Source organism: Paramormyrops kingsleyae, chromosome 4, assembly GCF_048594095.1.
Source record: "Paramormyrops kingsleyae isolate MSU_618 chromosome 4, PKINGS_0.4, whole genome shotgun sequence".
Taxonomy (NCBI): Eukaryota; Metazoa; Chordata; class Actinopteri; order Osteoglossiformes; family Mormyridae; genus Paramormyrops; species Paramormyrops kingsleyae.
The window spans coordinates 38,437,256-38,455,733 of record NC_132800.1 but is presented as its reverse complement, the minus strand read 5'-3'; the positions used below and the strand labels follow the sequence as shown (position 1 = coordinate 38,455,733).

Genomic DNA, 18,478 nt, shown 5'->3' with positions numbered 1-18,478 from the left:
GCTGGTCCATTTTTGGCTTTGTAGATGAGCATTAGTGTTTTGAATCTGACGCTGCAGGAAGCCAATGGTGTGGTGTGGGAGAACTTGGGAAGGTTGAAAATAAGTCGGGCAGCTGCATTCTGGATCAGTTGCAGAGGACGAATGGCGCTCAGAGGCAGACAAGCTAGGAGGGAGTTGCAGTAGTCCAGCCTCGAGATGACAAGGGATTGAACAAGTACCTGAGTGGCCTGAGTGGAAAGAGAAGGACGAACCCTTCTGATGTTGAAGAAGAGAAATCGACATGAGTGGCAAAGATTAGCGATGTGAGAGGAAAAGGAAAGGTGATTGTCCATGGTTACCCCGAGGATGTGAGTGGTGACTGAAGGATGAATCAGAGAGTTGTCCAAGGAGATCACAAGATCCTGGTGTGGGGATGGATCACCTGGGATGAACATCAGTTCAGGCTTGCTGGGATTGAGTTTCAGCTGATGAGCTGTCATCCATAATGAGATGTCTGCCAGACATGCAGAAATCCAAGTGGAGACTTGAGTGTCAGAGGGAGGAAAGGAGAGGACATGTTGAGTGTTGTCTGCATAGCAGTGATATGAGAACTCATGTGAGGATATGACCTCGCCAAGAGTTCTAGTATAGAGGGAGAACAGAAGAGGACCAAGAACTGAGCCCTGAGGGACGCCAGTGGAGTGTCTGCATGGAGTGGATCCCTTCCATGTCATTTGATATGTCTGACCTTCTAGGTAGGAAGTAAACCATTGCCATGCTGAACCACAAAATATATATGATTACATATAATTACATGCACTACAAGAAAATCCACATCAGGATCCTGTTCCGTGTAAATTTATATTTGAGAAATACAGAAGTGATGTAGTAAACACAACAGTGAATTTTACATCAACAAATTAGTCATACAGTAACATGCTGCCTGGAAATGGCCTTATGACAAAAATAGAAGAGTATTTAGTATAACCTACCAATATTCAATCTGCCGATATTCTAGCTTTGATCGCATGTTATTTTAAACAGGTATTTTAAATATCAGTTAAGCTAAACTGATTACATTTTTAGCTTTCAAACCTTTCTCCCAGCTGATGTAACAATGGCTTAAATACCAAAAGCCAAACATCAGGCTTTCTTGGTGGCAAAATCATTAATTACATGCTTGAAGTCTAGGGACAAAGCCAACTTGCTTTAAGTTGACAATATAGCAAGGTTGTTCAACCTCTCCTGAGACATTGTTGATCTCAGATAGCTCTTGATAAGTTTGAGCTGAACCAGCTCTTCACCCTCACAAGGATTCTGGAGGGTTCATGGGAGTTTGCCCAACCAGTCTACATGTGCTTTGTGTACTTGGAAAAGGCATACGATCGTATCCCTTGGGGAGTCCTGTGAAGGGTGCTTCTGGAGTATGGGGTATAGGGTCCACTGCTGTGGGCAATCAGGTCCCTGTATAAATGGAGCAAGAGATTGGTTCACATCACCAGTAGTAAGTCGGACTCATTTCCAGTGGGTGTTGGACTCCGCTAGGGCTGGCCTTTGTCACTGATTCTGTTCATGACATTTATGGACAGAATTTCTAGGCATTCAGGTATTCACTGGGGGGGGGGGGGGGGTTGCAACGGAGTGTGAGGTGATGGATGTGCAACTTCAATTCTGAAGCCATGGTTCAGAACTGGAAAAGGGTGGATTGCCCTCTCTTGGAGAGGAATGAGTTACTGCCTCAAACAGAGAAGATTAAGTATTTTGGGTTCTTGTTTACAAGTGAGGGAAGATGGGAGTGGGAGATTGACAGGTGGAGCAATGCTTTTGATTTACCAGTGGATCTATATTACTACCCTCACCTATGGTCACAAACTTTGGATAGTGACTGAAAGAATTAAGTCATAGATACAAGTAGCAGGAATGAGTTTCCCTCGCAGGGTGTCTGGGCTCAGCCTTAGAAATAGGGTGAGGAGCTTGGACATTCAAAGTATGCTCCTCTGCATCAAATGGAGCCAGTTGGGGTGGTTCTGGCATCCATGTAGGATGGCACCTGTACGCCTCCCTGAGAAGATGCTTCAGGCATGTCCAACCGGTTGGAGACGCCAGGGCAAACCAGATTATGTCTCTCGGCTGGCCTGGGAATGCCTTGATATTCCCCTGGTGGAGCTAGAGGAGGTCTGGGCATCCCTGCTTAGACTGCTGCCCCCATGACCCAACCCCAGATAAGTGGAAGGTAATGGATGGGTGGATGGTACATAAAATATAATACAGAAATCTATATGATGAGTATGTTAGTGTGCTTCACTTTATACCTTGGAGTTATTTATACTGATACTAATATCTGTTTTTCTAAGAAGGTTTGTAATGGCGCATTATGTAATAACTTGACAAAATGTAACTAATTTTCAGTAGATAAATTACTGTAAATTTTCAGGGGTGCATTTCCCGAAAGGTTTTGATGCCAAGTAATTCATTAGCTTGTACATAAGAGAATTTATTTAATGAGTGTTTCTCAAAACCCTTTGTAACTACAGTAGTTCATAACATCATTTATAACAACCCACTCATTATTTTTTATGTCGTTCTTTATTTGAACATTTGCCTACTGTTCTGTCAACCGTAGACACACAAGTCACCAAAAATGGATCACCAAAACGTACTGATACTTTTTTTGGACAATGAAATAATAATAAAATAATGATGATGATGATGATGATCGGTTAGGTTTCCGGTTGTAGTGATCAAGCATTGCTATGGATTCAAGAGCTTGGAACAGAATCATTCCTGTACAAATACTGTTTCAATAATTCATTATAGTAATAAAGTAGTCCACTTACAGGGTATATTTACACATAAACATAACAACATATGGAAAAAATGTACATTGTGGTAACTGTTTTTTTTACCTGCTTACTTTGCCTTGCGGGGTTACGGCCTGCTTTAGGCTACCTGAGGCTAATGCTGAGCTCACAGAAAACATGACAGGAAACGGTGCCACATGCTGAATTGTTCCCTGCCTTGTGGCCGTAGCCTCTGGGACCCCTGCGACCCTGAATAGGACAAACCGTTACGGAAAATGAATGAATGAATGGGTGGGTTAGTGTTCAATATGTAAGGAATAATTGACGACGGGCCGTTGAATTATTAGAAAAATAATGCACACCCGAGGTGGTGATGCGGCCACGACGCGAAGCGGAGTGGCCGTTACACCTCGGGTGTGCATTATTTTTCTAATAATTCAACGGTCCGGAGTCAATTATTCCGCTTATACTACGGTTGCCACACCTCAAGACATCGATCAGATGATATATTTCAAGGGATTCGTCCGGTTTTTCTACTTAAATCGCTATTGTGAGTAGGATTATTTCTTCCGCATCTCATCCAACGACTCTTTTGCTAGTTCCAAAACGTCATTAGCTGTTGTTTTTTTGGTGTTTTCTTCGTGTTTTTCTCCCTCAAGTATGTCTAGCTGTTCTTCGCTGATCGTTTTATGTCTTTTGTTGTTGCTGGCTGCCTTTGATGTCCGCTTCCGTTTATGTTGTTTTTCATCTGGACTGTCTAATACTGCTGCAGCCCAGTTGTTGAAAGTTTCATATTCACCATAAATATTAAAATTTACTTTCGGAAAATCGTCTGTCATGTTGTTGTTTTTGTTAGTCCTGTGTGCTGTATAGGTACTGTATGCTAATTTCCGTTATTAAAGTTAACTATGCGAAGTGATATGGAACTGTAATACGGTCAAGAGAGCTGCCTGGAACTACGTTCGCCGTGCGTTTCCCTGAAAATAATTGCACACCTCAGAACGTTCATCAGCCAATCAGATTCAAGCATTCAACGGTCCCGTAGTATAAAAAATTATAATGTAGGCTATAAATTTGTTACTTTTTGTCTAGATATTACATAATACAGTGTTATTACATAACGTGCTGTTACAAGGGTTATAAAATACTTAGTTACGTTGTTTTGTAATAAATAAGGTCTTGCTCTCTGTCATTATCCACATGGGTCACTTCAAGGAAATGAGGGAGATGGATCAGACAGTTGACAGGTTATGATGCTCATTGTCGATGTTACCCAATGCAGGTGCACCAGCAGATGCAACAGAGACAAAACCTCTTCATTCCTACCAGCTCATTGTGCACGCTCATTCATAATGAGCTGTACAGGATGTCCAGTGACCACGAGGCAATAAGGAGGATCCAGCCAGAGGTGATGACCCAACCATGACCAAAGAACACGTGTTAATATATCCAAGTGCTATACAGTACCCGTCAAAAGTTTGAGTACACTAGCTTGAAACCACAGTTCTCTGTGATTTAAACTACACACGCTTGTCTATTAACAGCAATGGAGGTTGGTTTTTATAGCCAGATGAGTCAGAATTGGATCCAACTACCATGTATTTGTAGGACATAAGGGGGTCAGTGCATGAGTTCTGCATTTGTAGTTACCATTGTCAGGTATGAGGGTGTCAGTTGCTTTGCTGGTGACTAAGTAGGTTATGAATTAACTGTACTTACACACAAAAACCTGCTTTCAGTCCCAACATTTTTGTGTGGTATAATACAAAATTCCTATTCCCATTCGACAAATCGTTTGCCAAACATACCAGTAGTCTTAGGCTTAGACTGGTATGTTATATGCGGCTTCTCTGCATATTTCCCAGTGACAGCTCCTTTTCTCATACATAAATGTTTAAAAAGACATGATCTGGTCTTTATTGCTGGGTTTTCCACCAACACTGCTGAATTCATGGAAATATAATATAAGTAAGTTTTATTGGCCAGCTGATGTATCGGTTGAGCCTTACTTCAGAGAATCACTATTCTATTAGGATTACAGCAACATAACAACTTAACATACACCTCAGAATTGTGCAAGAACTATCTGGGGAACAAGGAACAACAGTAAAACTTACACTAATGACAGGGTCTGCCCAGTCTACAAGCATCAATCCCATTAAACTTGTATGGGACAAACTGGACAGAAGAGTCAAAGCAACCAACAAGCGCCCTGAGTCTCTAGAAACGGCTGCAGAAGGGCTAGGAAGACGTCAGGTGATCTCCTGCTGAACCAAATGCCTCGTGGTTTTGGGGCTATCATCAGAACAAATGGTAGGTGTTTGGGGGAATTCAGGAAGCTTATTAGATACAGCTTTGGTGCCCCATATTTTGGGCATTACAGTGGATTTTGTTGCTTACAGGAAAATGTGATGTAAAACATGATAAAAACCTTGTTTCCAGCAAGTGTAGTCAAACTTTTGATTGGTTCAAGCTGCATTTGGTAAATATTTCACATACAGAAGTACAAAATACACTGTGAATTAAATGTAGCAATTAATGCCCTAATGGTGGCTCCAGGGTTGGTGGTGTGAATCCCACCTCGGCTCTTTGTGAGGAACAGTTCCCACTTTTAAACAGGGTTCAGAACATCACCAGCAATTTCCCCTCTTCACCTCTAGAATGAAGAGTTTGACTGCAGTTTTGACCAAACAATCCACCCAACTTTTGAGGTATTTCTGAACCGTGACGTGGTGGAAGTGGAGCTGAGTGTCTTGCAAGACAGGAGTGGTAAAGACGTGTGGCAGCGCATCATCAGCCTCACAGGTGATAATGTGCTACTTCTATACCAAATAAAAAACAGAAGGGGCTGTGTGAGACCATCAGTAGAAGCACACGTGATTAACCACTGGGCAGAGATTCCAGTGTGGGCAGTGTGTACCTCTGATTCTAACTGCTTAATGCTTCACGTGTATCTGACTTATCTAAGAAAATACTTCACAGTTCATTGCACTGTGAAGGGCAGGGTAACCAGTAAAGGCCCCATTTAACAGGAATTCACACAAACCCGTTCAATCAGCTAGAGTAATGCCTAGCACCATTTCAAAGTGACTAACTAAAAAGCCCTCAAAGAAATCCTTAACCTTAGATGGTGTTGTTTCTCCATCATCGTCTGCAACCTCTACAGGTCACGGCTGCAATCAAGTCTCCAACCCTTCATTAGTGGCCTGCTGCCTACCAGAACAGAAGTTTGTGCCCACAGGTAATTGGGATTTATTGCCACCTCTTTCATGAGCACTCAGACAAAAAACCTAAACTGGGTAATTATTTGGACTCGCACAGTTGTTGTTGATTGTCAGCTGTCCTGATCTGTCTCCATCTGTCCTGCCCTGTTCCTGTTTGGCCAGCAGAGGTCTCTGCTGGTCATCCTGTGTCCTCCTTTCTTACCTACAGTATTACCCATTTTCATGTGCCCCCCCAGTGTTTAGATATGCTGAAAATGCTTTGTCATGCTCCACATCTGTCCCGCATATAACCCTCTTTGTTTGTATGTGTGTTCCTGCTTGTGCCTTATCCCTTAGTTCAGTCATTGTAAATGCTGGTATGGGTTATTTTAGTGTTGTAGAGATTAGTATAGGTGCTGCTTGTCTATCTCCCTTCGTAGTTAGTGTTCCCTTCTCCCTGTTGCCCTGAACCTTGTCCCTGTGTTAGGTTAGCCCTGGACCTTCCTGATTGTCCTGACCCCTTGTAGTCCTTTTGTTTTTGCTTGTGTGCATTTTGTTTCTTAATAAAACCCCTCCAATTTAGTCAAAGGCTGCACATGGACTGTCCTTCCTTCTGACTGTGACATAAGCATGTCCTTATATAGGCTTTGGAGTCACTTCCTGCTTGTGTGGTGTTTCTGTCTTCTCCAGCTCTGCCCAGTATTCCTTTTCTGTTTTCGTATCAGCTTTCCCACTACATCCAAATATATTTTAATGTGGTCAAAAATGGATTTTACTAACTCAAAATCCACAGAATATACAGGAAACATTTCATTTTGGTTAACAGGCCCTCAATGTTATATGGGACAGTCATCATAAATACTAATCATCACTAATAAATCTTTTTCAGGAAAATGATTCACTTGACTTTAGAAATGTTTAGTTTATCCCTCAAATGGAACACTATCAATGCCAATTATAAGATAATCACACCATATTTACCAGCAATTTGTTCTTGTTTTAAAATTGACAATGATATAGTGCCAAATTGCAACTTGTCCCAATCCGTAGAACAATATTGTAATCTATTAACCAATCGACTACAGTCAGTCCTGCCACAACACATGATATCACAGCACGAACGTAATGAGAATGATATATTAGTTCCCAAGTCCAATACAACATGGAATCACATTTTTATTTGTGCGATATTCAGTCAAAGACAAAAGCACTACGTGAACTACAATGCAATATGGTCTTAGCAAGAAACTATCTACACATAAAAACAGCTATCCAAGTGAATGATAATGATGTCCTATTTGTGAATTGATTGTTTGATAACACTTTACTGGACGGGGCACAAATACTTGGTAATAACTTAGTTACTACTGAAGTACAAAGTATGAACAAATCATGAACAAACATAGTTGCTTCTTGAAATATGTCACAATTTATTAATAATGAACAAACATGAGATCAGTATTTCACTTGTTATTCATGACTTGTTCCTTCAATAGTTCCTTCAGTAACAAAGGTTTAACAAATATAGTAGCAAATATAGTAATTCCTTGAGATAAAACATGTCTTGATTCATTAATGATGAATTAACCAGTATGTAACTGACTTAATTTGTGGTAATTTATACGTAAGTAATAGCATAATACTGTATTATTAGCGCCCCATCAAGTAAAATGTTACCACCTGTCAGTGTTGCCAACTTAGCTATTTTGTTGCTAGATTTAGCAACTTTATTTTCTGAAACTGATAACATCAGATGTGGGGGATGAGAAGTTCAGTCTGCTTTTGGATGAGTCGACTGATGTCAGTCCTGGGTGTGGTGATTCGGTATTTTAGTGTTAAAAAAAGAACACTTGTGTCCACATTTCTTGGGCTGGTTGAATTGGAGGCAGGTGATGCCAAATCAATAGCGAAGGCAATAGTTGAGTTTCTTGAAAAGTGTAATCTTAAAAAAGAGAATCTTCAGGGTATTGGCACTGATAATGCCTCTGTGATGACTGGGGTTCACAATGGAGTCCACAAGATTTTAAAAGAGGAATGTTCTTTGCCCAATTTGATACTCATTCGCTGTGTGTGCCATTCTTTACAATTGGCTGTCAGTGCAGCATCCAAAGAAACCATCCCAAGATGTGTTGAATACTTAATCAGGGAAACATACAACTGGTTTTCGATTTCCCCAAAACGACGAGAGGCATACAAAGCAGTGAATGCCACCATTAATTGCGGTCATAAACCCCTGCAGATCACCAAAGTGTGTGCCACACGTTGGCTATCGATTGAGCCTGTAGTAACTCGTATATTGGACCAATGGGAAGAACTTAAACTCCACTTTGAGTTTACCAAGAGCAGTGAGCATTGCTACATGGCAGATGTGTTCCATGCCATGTACATGGACAAGAGCAACTATGTGTATCTCACATTCTAAAAATCAATCCTGTCTGACGTACAAGTTGCAGTGAAGTCATTTGAGGGTGAACATACAGATCCTGTCAAGCTTTTGGACAATCTGGTTAACCTCTTATTATCAGTTTGCAGCAGAGTAGTCAACCCTATGGCAAAGATTGATGTTCTGAAGGATGCCATTGATGGTCATCTTAGTCCAGCACCATATCTTGGGTACCTTTTTGAAAGTACACTGTCCCAGCTCAGTCTTGCCATAGAGGATGAAAAGGTCATTCGGAGACGATGCATCAATTATGTCATTGCTCTAAGCAAGGAACTGCAAGCAAGGCTCCCAGACAATCTCGAAATCTTACGAAACATGGCTCTGTTCAGTGTTAAGGAAACAAGATTTTTAAAGCAACACTGAAATTATAAATGTAGCTGAGCTACTGGGGTACCAGCCCCAGACAATTGACAAAATTGTGTCCCAATGGAGAAACATACATTTGATGAGGTAGGAATCAACTGAAAATACCATTGACTTCTGGAGTGAAGTATATAACTACACAGATGCTTCTGGGTCAAAACCATTTGAAGAACTTTGCAAAGCGGCATTGACTGCCCTCTCACTGCCACACACAAATGCAGAGGTTGAACGGCTGTTCAGCCAAATGAGTGTGGTCAAGTCAAAGTTAAGAAACAGACTGTCACTGCACACTCTTAATTCCATACTCCTTGTGCGGTATGGACTGAAGCTGGCTGGTGAAACTTGTTACCAGCATAAGCTACCCTATGACATACTACAACAGTTTGGCACCACTGCAGCATACAGTTTTAAAGCTACACCATCCTCTTCTGCTGATACCAGCTCAGTGACAAAGCAGCTGGACAGTGAAGATGAAGATGATTTACTTGCTAATCTGTGAATCATCGGAATGGAAATCAAAGAATGCCAGAGGAAACACTGTACAGCTAACCAGCCAAGAAGAACCACCTTCCTGAGAGATGCCTAGCAACACACACATATCACATTCAAGTTAAATTGCTAGCTCAAATTGTTTTTCATAACTTTTAATTTACTGATATTTGTTAACGTATAATTGTTGGTAATTTAGGTAGCAATAAATTCCAATAGTGCTATAATTGTTGTCACTTTCACAGTGTTAATTTCACAAGTTAAAAAGAGTAAGTACACAAGCTGTGATTGTTTAAAAGAATGTAACTGTTATATTATCAGTGTTATACAGTATTTAAAAATAAAATTCTTATCAAAAAGTGTTTGAATTACTTTTACAAATAGTCAACTATATTTTTCATACAAATCTAAATGGACATATTTCAAATAATGTTTTTGCTGAGATGGCCAGTCAATTTGAGAAAACATTAATTAATTTGTATACTACATAAAGATGTGGTTTTGAGTTGCGATTACGCAATGACGTCATCACGCAAAGTAATATGTTAATAAGAACCTATTTATTGTGCATCTGGATGTAATGTTTTAATATAATATAATACACGGCGCCTCAGAGAGTAGAGACATGACGGGCTTACACTTGTCAGATACTACGTGCTGACGTCACTGATATGCAAATTAGTGCATGACGTCATCTGGCAACATTTAGCTACTTTTCATTGGAAATAGTTGGCAACACTGCCACCTGTTCTTTTGAACTTTTCAGTGAATCCGTCCAAGCATTGCACAGGTCAAAATATTTAGATTCTAAAAATCTAAAATATTTGACAAATTATCATATTATCAAATATCATACCAAATGTTTTTTCATTCACTGACATTTGTTTTTCATAGGCTGTCTGTAACCTTGTTGCCGTCAGTGCCCCTCCGTATACCATAATCTGCTGTATTTATGCTGTGCACTTGCCTGAGAGCATGGTTGCTGTGCCTCACTACTCATTTGCTGTATTTTCTGACCCCACTTGGTGGTGCTCTCTGTTCAAATAATGGGCTCTAAGCTTGCCCCAAAGTAATCCAAGGGCACCATCTAGTGGGGTCAGAAAATACAGCAAATGGTTCATGAAGCATCGATTTGGTCATCACTACTCCTGACTCTGACAAGTTAAGGAGTTTGGCATGTTTGGTTGACGTGGTTACTAGGCAATTCTCATGAGACTCATAAGGCCCACAGGAGATATTATGATATGATTTATTAATGTATTATTGTTTATTTTAAATGCATATAATTAAATTACTGTCCACTGGCATCACTGATTTGATTAATTTATTTTGTTTGGCATAAGTTACTGTGTTTTGCAGTCATATTCCCCTAACCCTATTTTTCCGATTAGCCTTGTGTTTTAGTATGCCATTTTAGTGAACGCAAGGTTTTTCAGGAACACATTAGTCGCGTTGTAGCAGGACAGACTTTGCATGTTTAAATGAATATTGTCTCTGTTGTATCTTTGGTTTGTTTCTGCTCATTCTCCAATGGCCTCTTATCATTCAGGTGCGGCTTTTGTAGACCAACACAAGCAAGCCATCATCCAGAAAGTGACACTGATTAAACCAATACTGGATGAAATCCCCATCTCTGAGGAGAAGTATAATTACATATGTGCTGCCAATACCAGCCAGGACAGGATGAGGAGGCTGTATGAGGTCTTGAACTGTGAAACACTGAAAATGCTTTTTTTTGCCTCTCTGAAGAAGAAGGAACCACACCTTGTCTCAGAATTGAAAAGCTATTAATTGGACCAGTATGCAAAACTCCATTCCCCACTCTAATTCTCCCAGCTTACAGGGTGTTCCTCAGGCAGTGCTCTGTGAAATTGGTTCATACTTTCTGCCAGATTGTACCTCAACCTCCTAAAAACCCTGTCAGTCCACACAGACATCTTATCACATCCTTTTTTATCCTTTTTATTTCTTCTCCTGTATGCTTCCTTAACATTAATGATCTTAACTGCTAGAACTAAAGTCTCCTTCTTCATCACATTAGTATGACAAAGACCCAAAATGTCAATACAATGAGAGATTCTTAAAAATCTTAAGCAGACTGTTGTTGAGTATATGGCTGCTTCGGAAGGATGGTCTGAATTAAAATAAAACAGTGTACACATTCTCATCCATCCATCCATTTTCTGAAACCACTTGTCCTACTCAGGGTCACGGGGGGGGGTGGGTGCTGGTGGGGGGCAGAGTCTATCCCGAAGAAGGCTACAGATGCAAGGCAGTTAACAATCCTGGATGGGGCGCCAACCCATTGCAGTACACGTTCTCATAAAAAAGTATAAAAAGTATAAAAACCAAAACACCGAACTGACTGACACAAGTATTTTATAAACAATGACCTTTCCAAAATGTCATCCGAACTGTCACTGAAGGATGTCACTGAACATTTTTCTCTTCGTTTGGTCAGTCTGTATCTCCTGCCATTGAGCTCTCCTCTTCACAAAGTGAGTCAGGGCAAATTTTGCCCATAAATGACAGGCAAACTGATCTGATAGGGAGACAAGGAGATGTTTGCTGTATGACAGTCACCAGTGGGAAGTGGTTTAACTGCTTTTTTGGATTTCCGTCAAAACATCACACAAGACTGCTGCCATCCACAGATGTGTATGATAATTATCTGTTAATCGAAAGCAAGGATTTAAGAAGCTTGAATCTTGATGCTTAATCAAACTAATTACCGCTTATAACAAGCAGGCATCTCTGTGAAATGGCATCAGAGTACCTGGACGACTCCCCTAATGTCCCATGGAGGGATATACTGTCTTACCCAGCTCCTTTGCAATGTCCTGCCTCTGACTCACGGTGGCGCTGTTCCAGACAGCCTCCACAACTTCCATAACAGAAGCAAGACAGCTTGACAAACACCTTGGAGCCAAAGCCAGAAATCATAAATTCGACATTCATTAGATATAACCCCCTTCCATGTGACTGGATTTCAGATATTAGATGTTCCATATTAACTATGATGTTGTTTTGATTAATTATATGTGTCTAGTTAATATCATATATAAATTTAATCAATTATGTCTGTCTTGACTAAATTACTGATCCATCAATTTTATTGAAATTTTTGTGAAATAAAAATTAAACCTTTGAAATTCATGGACTCCAGATGAATCATTAACGGCACATCATACTAATTTTAAATGCAGAACTGGCACCAATCAGCCTGTCACAGGCCATCTGTCCAGAAGGGCCGTATCTGTGATATGTGAGTGTTATAGGCTGAGAGGGTAACTCTGTCTTACTGTCCTGTTTCTCTTGTATGAGGTTATATGGTGTGAGGTTTACAGGTGCTGGAAAAATGCTAAAATGCTCCTCCTCCTCGGCCTCTTTCTCTCACGTCGTTTCTCTGTCACCAAAGGCTTCCATACGACTCCCACTCATCTCTTAATCCCCCCCCACCTGCCCTGCCCCTTGATCTCTCACCTCCAGCCTCCTCAGTATTTTGCCCCTCTCCTTGTCGCTCGCTGATGTCATAATGGCCTGTAGCACATGACTACCGGATTGGTCAGTTCCCAAGGTCACAAGGTCAGATGTTGTAAGAGCACGCAGGCTGTTTAGGAGGAGGCTGTGAGCCTTGAACTTTAACAGAGCCTGGACAAGGTGGGAGCCATGATAGCAGATTCCAGACAGGGGGCGCTGGTGAGAATAAAAGGTGGGGTGTCATTTTCCCTAAAGACATTCAGTACAATAGCTTTACATAACCAAACATCACTGTGCATCTCTACAATCATAGGGAAAGAGTAAAAAATAATCAATATCACTCTGCAGACTAAGGATTTTATGTTACTTCAGCAGATCTCTTAACACCGTTGTCTTCTGTGTCCTGAAGCCAGTTTCAGCTCTGATGTTTGGCTCTGATTCTTCTCTCAGCCACAAACTCCAAAATATCAAACTTGACATGGGAATCGATTCAAACTGGGCTACTGAGCCAACCTGAAAGCCAGAGCTTCCAAATAACACTGAATCAGCAAAGATAAATATGTCCCAAACTGCATGCTTGAGTTTCTCTCAGTAGAAAAAAATTGAAAGTTTTCAAGCAGCATTTCAAATAAATCCCAGCAAATACAGCTTTTTACATTTTCACAGAGGTGCAGGTTTCCTACATAAACACCCAACAAATGTAAAGTACATAAAACAGAAATGAAAAATGCTGTACATCTGCTACACTAAATTTAAGACAGGCAGAAGCTGTACAGTGCTGACCTGTGTGCCTGCGGCTCCCTCTGCTGTCTGCCCACTGTATTACACATCATGTGTCAGCAGGGACAGGAGGAGTGGGAGGCGGGTCGGCTGTGGAGATGGGGGTTTGGCACAGTGGATATCCTGGTAAAATACCGCAGCATAAAATGCAGCAGCTGTTTGGTTGCATTCCGGTAGTTTCCATACTCCGGTATGATGTAGTCATGGTCAAGGTTCGCGACCTTGAGGAGCAACTGGCTCGCATCCAATGCAACAGTGAGTTAGATGAGCTAGTTGATACGCCGTTTAGGGAGATGGTGTGTACGCCACTAGCGGGGGGGAGGGAGAATGAAGAGCAGAGAGGTCGAGAGAGCTGGGTGACCATAGGTCGTAGACGCAGGAAAAGGCGTACACACGTTACAGAGGCGGCATCACCTGAGGTGTCTGTGTCTAACAGGTTTCAGGTGCTTCCAGCTTTAGAGCCGGAAGGGACTGGGGAAGCAGGTGGGCCCTTGGGCACTGAGGAGCCCCCTCCCCCCAGAAAAAGGGAGGTTGTGGTAGTGGGGGATTCAATTATTAGGGGAGTAGACAGTTATGTGTGCACGCGTGATAGAGGGTCCCGTACGGTGTCTTGCCTGCCTGGTGCCCAGGTAGGAGACCTTCCAGATCGTGTGGACAAGCTTTTGGCCCCAGCTGGGGTGGATCCAGTTGTCGTGGTGCATGTTGGCACCAATTACATAGGCAAGGGTAGAAGGGCTGTTCTGCAGGATAAATTTATAGAAGTCGCCAATAAGCTTAGAAGCAGAACGTCCATGGTGGTATTTTCTGAAATACTCCCCGTGCCACGCGCAAGTCAGGCTAAGTTAACTGAGATAAGGAGATTAAATGCGTGGCTAAAAGGATGGTGTAGGAAAGAGGGGTTTAGGTTTATGGGGCACTGGAGGACCTTCTGGAACAGGTGGGACCTGTTCAAGCCGGATGGGTTGCATCTGAACCGGAGGGGAACCAGTGTACTGGGAAGGCGTATTTGTAGAGTAGTTGAGGAATGTTTAAACTAGGGACTGGGGGGGCAGGGAGGTTAGTTAAGTATGTAACTGGGGGGAAACGGAAAGCCCCAAAAAATCATATTATAAGTAGGCACTGTAATAGGCCTACCCTTTGTTGTCTGTATTTAAACGCCAGGAGTATTAGGAATAAAATTCATGATTTAGAGGCTCTTATCTCATCAGACTCTTATGATATTATAGCAATAACTGAAACGTGGTTGAGTGATAAGGATGGACAAGAATATAATATGGATGGTTACACATTGTTCCGTAAAGACCGTATAGGTAAGAAGGGAGGTGGTGTTGCAGTATATGTAAAGGAAAACTTGCAGGCAAGGGAGCTTACTGATATAAGTAAAAGTACGGAAGCTATATGGGTAAAATTAGATGCTACAAACTCTAATAGCCTAATTGTCGGTGTTTGTTACAGAGCACCCAATGTAGCTGCTGAGGAAAGCAGATTGTTATACAGTGATATTAGGATTATGAGCAATAAAAATGATGTGGTAGTTATGGGTGATTTTAATCTACCGGGGATGCAGTGGGACATTGTTGCTGGCTCTTCTGAAAATGAACTTGACATGGTGGAATTAGTACAGGATTGTTTTTTTACTCAGTTTGTTAACACCCCTACCAGGGGAGATGCCATTCTTGATCTTGTTTTGTCTAATAACCAGGACAGGATTGGTAAATTAGATGTTTTAGAACCACTTGACAGTAGCGATCATAACATGGTTAAATTTGAGGTTAAGTTTACTGCCCGAAGAGCAAAGTCCAAATCAAAAATATATAATGTTAGGAAGGCTAACTTCAATTGTATGAGATTAAAACTAGAAACTGTGAACTGGATGGAGTTAATTAACAAAACTGTTGAAGAGGCATGGGGATTTTTTAAAAGCACATTATTGCAAGTACAAGAGGACTTCATACCTGTTTCTAGCAAGAATAAATCAAGGAAATTGCAACCTAGGTGGTTTAATAGGGACATAAAGTATAAAGTAAGGAGGAAAAGGGCTTTGTTCCAGAGATGGAAAATAACTGATGATGACATAATAAAGCAAGAGTATCTAAATCTACAGGCTGAATTAAAAAATGACATTAGACGAGCTAAAAGGAATGTCGAAAGGAAGATCGCATTGGAGGCTAAGGATGACGTTAAAAGTTTCTTCCAGTATTTTAACTCTAAAAGAGCTCTAAAAGCTGAAATCACTAATCTGCAGGATAGTAAGGGTCTTATAATTGAAAACGACATTGACATAGTAAATGAGTTCAATGATAGTTTTGCACGGGTATTCACTGTTGAGGACACTAGTAACTTACCAGTTCTTATTACTAATCCAACATCGTCTATAACTAATATATATATAACTGAAGCTGATGTTTTGCAAAGCCTAGCTAAGCTCAAAATAAATAAATCACAGGGCCCTGATGGCATCTTACCTATAGTGTTAAAAGAGATGAGGGATATTATTTGCCAACCCTTAACATTACTGTTTCAAAAATCCTTATCTGAAGGTGTGGTACCTTCTGATTGGAAGCATGCCAACATAACGCCCATTTTCAAAAAAGGGGATAGAAGTAATTTGTCAAACTATAGGCCAATCAGTCTAACTTGTATAACTGGTAAAGTTATGGAGGCTATAATCAAAGAGAAAATGGTAGATTACCTGGACTCAAATAACATTTTGAGGGATAGCCAGCATGGATTTAGGAGAGGTAGATCCTGTTTAACAAATCTGTTGGAGTTTTTTGAGGAAGCTACTCAGGAAGTTGATGATAAGAAGGCCTATGATGTCATCTATTTAGATTTCCAAAAGGCTTTTGATGTTGTTCCCCACAAGAGGCTCTCACTTAAACTCAAAGCGACAGGTATTTTAGGAACTGTAGCGACTTGGATTGATAACTGGTTAACGGATAGGAAGCAGCGAGTAGTTATAAGAGGCTCGATGTCACAGTGGGCCTGCGTTCATAGTGGGGTACCGCAGGGTTCAATTTTAGGACCACTTTTGTTCCTTATTTACATAAATGATATAGACACCAATATATACAGTAAACTGGTGAAATTTGCAGATGACACCAAGGTGGGTGGTGTAGCAGATACTGAACTAGCGGCTCAGCAGCTACAGCGGGATCTTAATTTAATTAGTGACTGGGCTGACACCTGGCAGATGAAATTTAACATAGACAAATGTAAGGTACTCCATGTAGGGAGCAGAAATATAAAGTACAGGTATTTTATGGGACCTACTGAAATAAAGGTAGCTGATTATGAGAAAGACCTTGGTGTGTATGTTGATGCTTCCATGTCTCATTCTCGCCAGTGCGGGGAAGCAATAAAAAAGGCCAATAGGATGTTGGGGTATATCTCCAGGTGTGTGGAGTTTAAGTCAAGGGAGGTAATGCTAAGATTATACAATTCCTTGGTGAGACCTCACCTAGAATATTGTGTACAGGTTTGGTCACCATATCTTAAAAAGGACATAGCGGCCTTAGAAAAGGTGCAGCGTAGGGCCACAAGAATGATTCCTGGTCTTAGAGGAATGTCATACGAGGAAAGGTTATTTGAGCTAAATCTGTTCAGCCTCAAGCAAAGGAGACTGAGGGGGGACATGATCCAGGTCTATAAGATTCTAACAGGTTTGGATGCTGTTCAACCGAATAGTTACTTCAGCATTAGTTCAAATACAAGAACTCGTGGCCATAGGTGGAAATTAGCGGGAGAACATTTCAAACTGGATTTAAGGAAGCACTTCTTTACACAGCGTGTAGTCAGAGTATGGAATAGTCTTCCTGATAACGTAGTGCAAGCTGAATCCTTGGGTTCCTTTAAATCAGAGCTAGATAAGATTTTAACAACTCTGAGCTATTAGTTAAGTTCTCCCCAAGCGAGCTCGATGGGCCGAATGGCCTCCTCTCGTTTGTATATTTCTTATGTTCTTATGTTCTTATGTTCTTATGTTTAAAGCAGACTCCACTAAATATACTTTTAAAAACAGAAAATGAAATGACTGAAATGAACGAATGATTAAGAGACAAAGCTATTATGGGGTGACCAGGGCCAGTTGGATGGCAAAGTGCACTGAGTCAGCCTCACCTGTAGGAGGCTCTGCATCATCTCCCGTTTCTTCTCCTCCCCTTGTGCACATCTCTCTTTCAGCTGGATGATCACTTCCATGTGAGTAACAGCCAAGATGGCCTCCAGTCCCTCTTTGAGTTCATCAAACACCAGGATCTGAAAGGAATTAAGATATTGTGAACATTTAATGAGTACAGACCCCTGTTTACAGTGCTGAGCAAGGATCTTGGCTGGGGCTGAATTTCAGATTTCAGCTTTCAAATGGCTAAATTTAGGGAAATTCAGGCTTAAAAAGGGAGTAAATAACCACACAGCCATCACACTGTGTAGACCTTTTTGTACAGGTGCTGTGTGTTGTATGTCCAGTCCAGTTTATTGTCCACCCACAGCCCAAGGTACTTGTAGTTGTGCACTGTTGTGTATTACGGGCTGGTGAAGCCACCGTATTAGTTACCATTGCTTAATGGGTAATGGTTTTTCAGGTGTTGATCTGCAGGTGGTTTGTGTGGCACCAGATAACAAAGTTCCTCACCAGACTCCTGTACTCCTCTTCCTGCTCGTCCCTGATACACCCCATGATGGTCGTGTCGTCCGCAAACTTCTATATGTGACACGATTCAGAGTTGTAGCAGAAGTCTGAGGTATACAGGGTGAAGAGGAGAGGAGACAGCACAGTTCCCTGCGGTGCTCCTGTGCTGCTGACCACAGTGTCAGATGTGATGTTCTTCATCCTGATATCCTGCAGTCTGTCAGTGAGGTAGTTGGTGATCCAGGTGACCAGGCGGGGGTCCACCCACATCCTGGACAGTTTCTCTTGTAGCAGACAGGGCCGGATTGTG

At 41.4% G+C, this 18,478-nt stretch overlaps 1 protein-coding gene across 16 annotated transcripts in view; it reads left to right on the top strand.

The window, feature by feature from the left end:
- LOC111837909 (NACHT, LRR and PYD domains-containing protein 1b allele 5-like) overlaps positions 1-11,233 on the top strand; it is a 42,262-nt gene extending 31,029 nt beyond the window's left edge. For 15 of the 16 annotated variants that reach the window (XM_072711293.1, XM_072711298.1, XM_072711291.1 and 12 more), the window contains 4 exons: positions 4,063-4,188; positions 5,441-5,585; positions 5,947-6,021; positions 10,828-11,233. In XM_072711293.1, coding sequence (XP_072567394.1) covers positions 4,063-4,188; positions 5,441-5,585; positions 5,947-6,021; positions 10,828-11,069 — 588 coding nt within the window. In that variant the 3' untranslated portion in view covers positions 11,070-11,233. Of the gene's footprint in view, positions 1-4,062; positions 4,189-4,908; positions 5,235-5,440; positions 5,586-5,946; positions 6,022-10,827 lie in introns of those variants that run through there. The other variant, XM_072711301.1, reaches the window with a different exon arrangement.
- Positions 11,234-18,478: the final 7,245 nt, after the last annotated feature.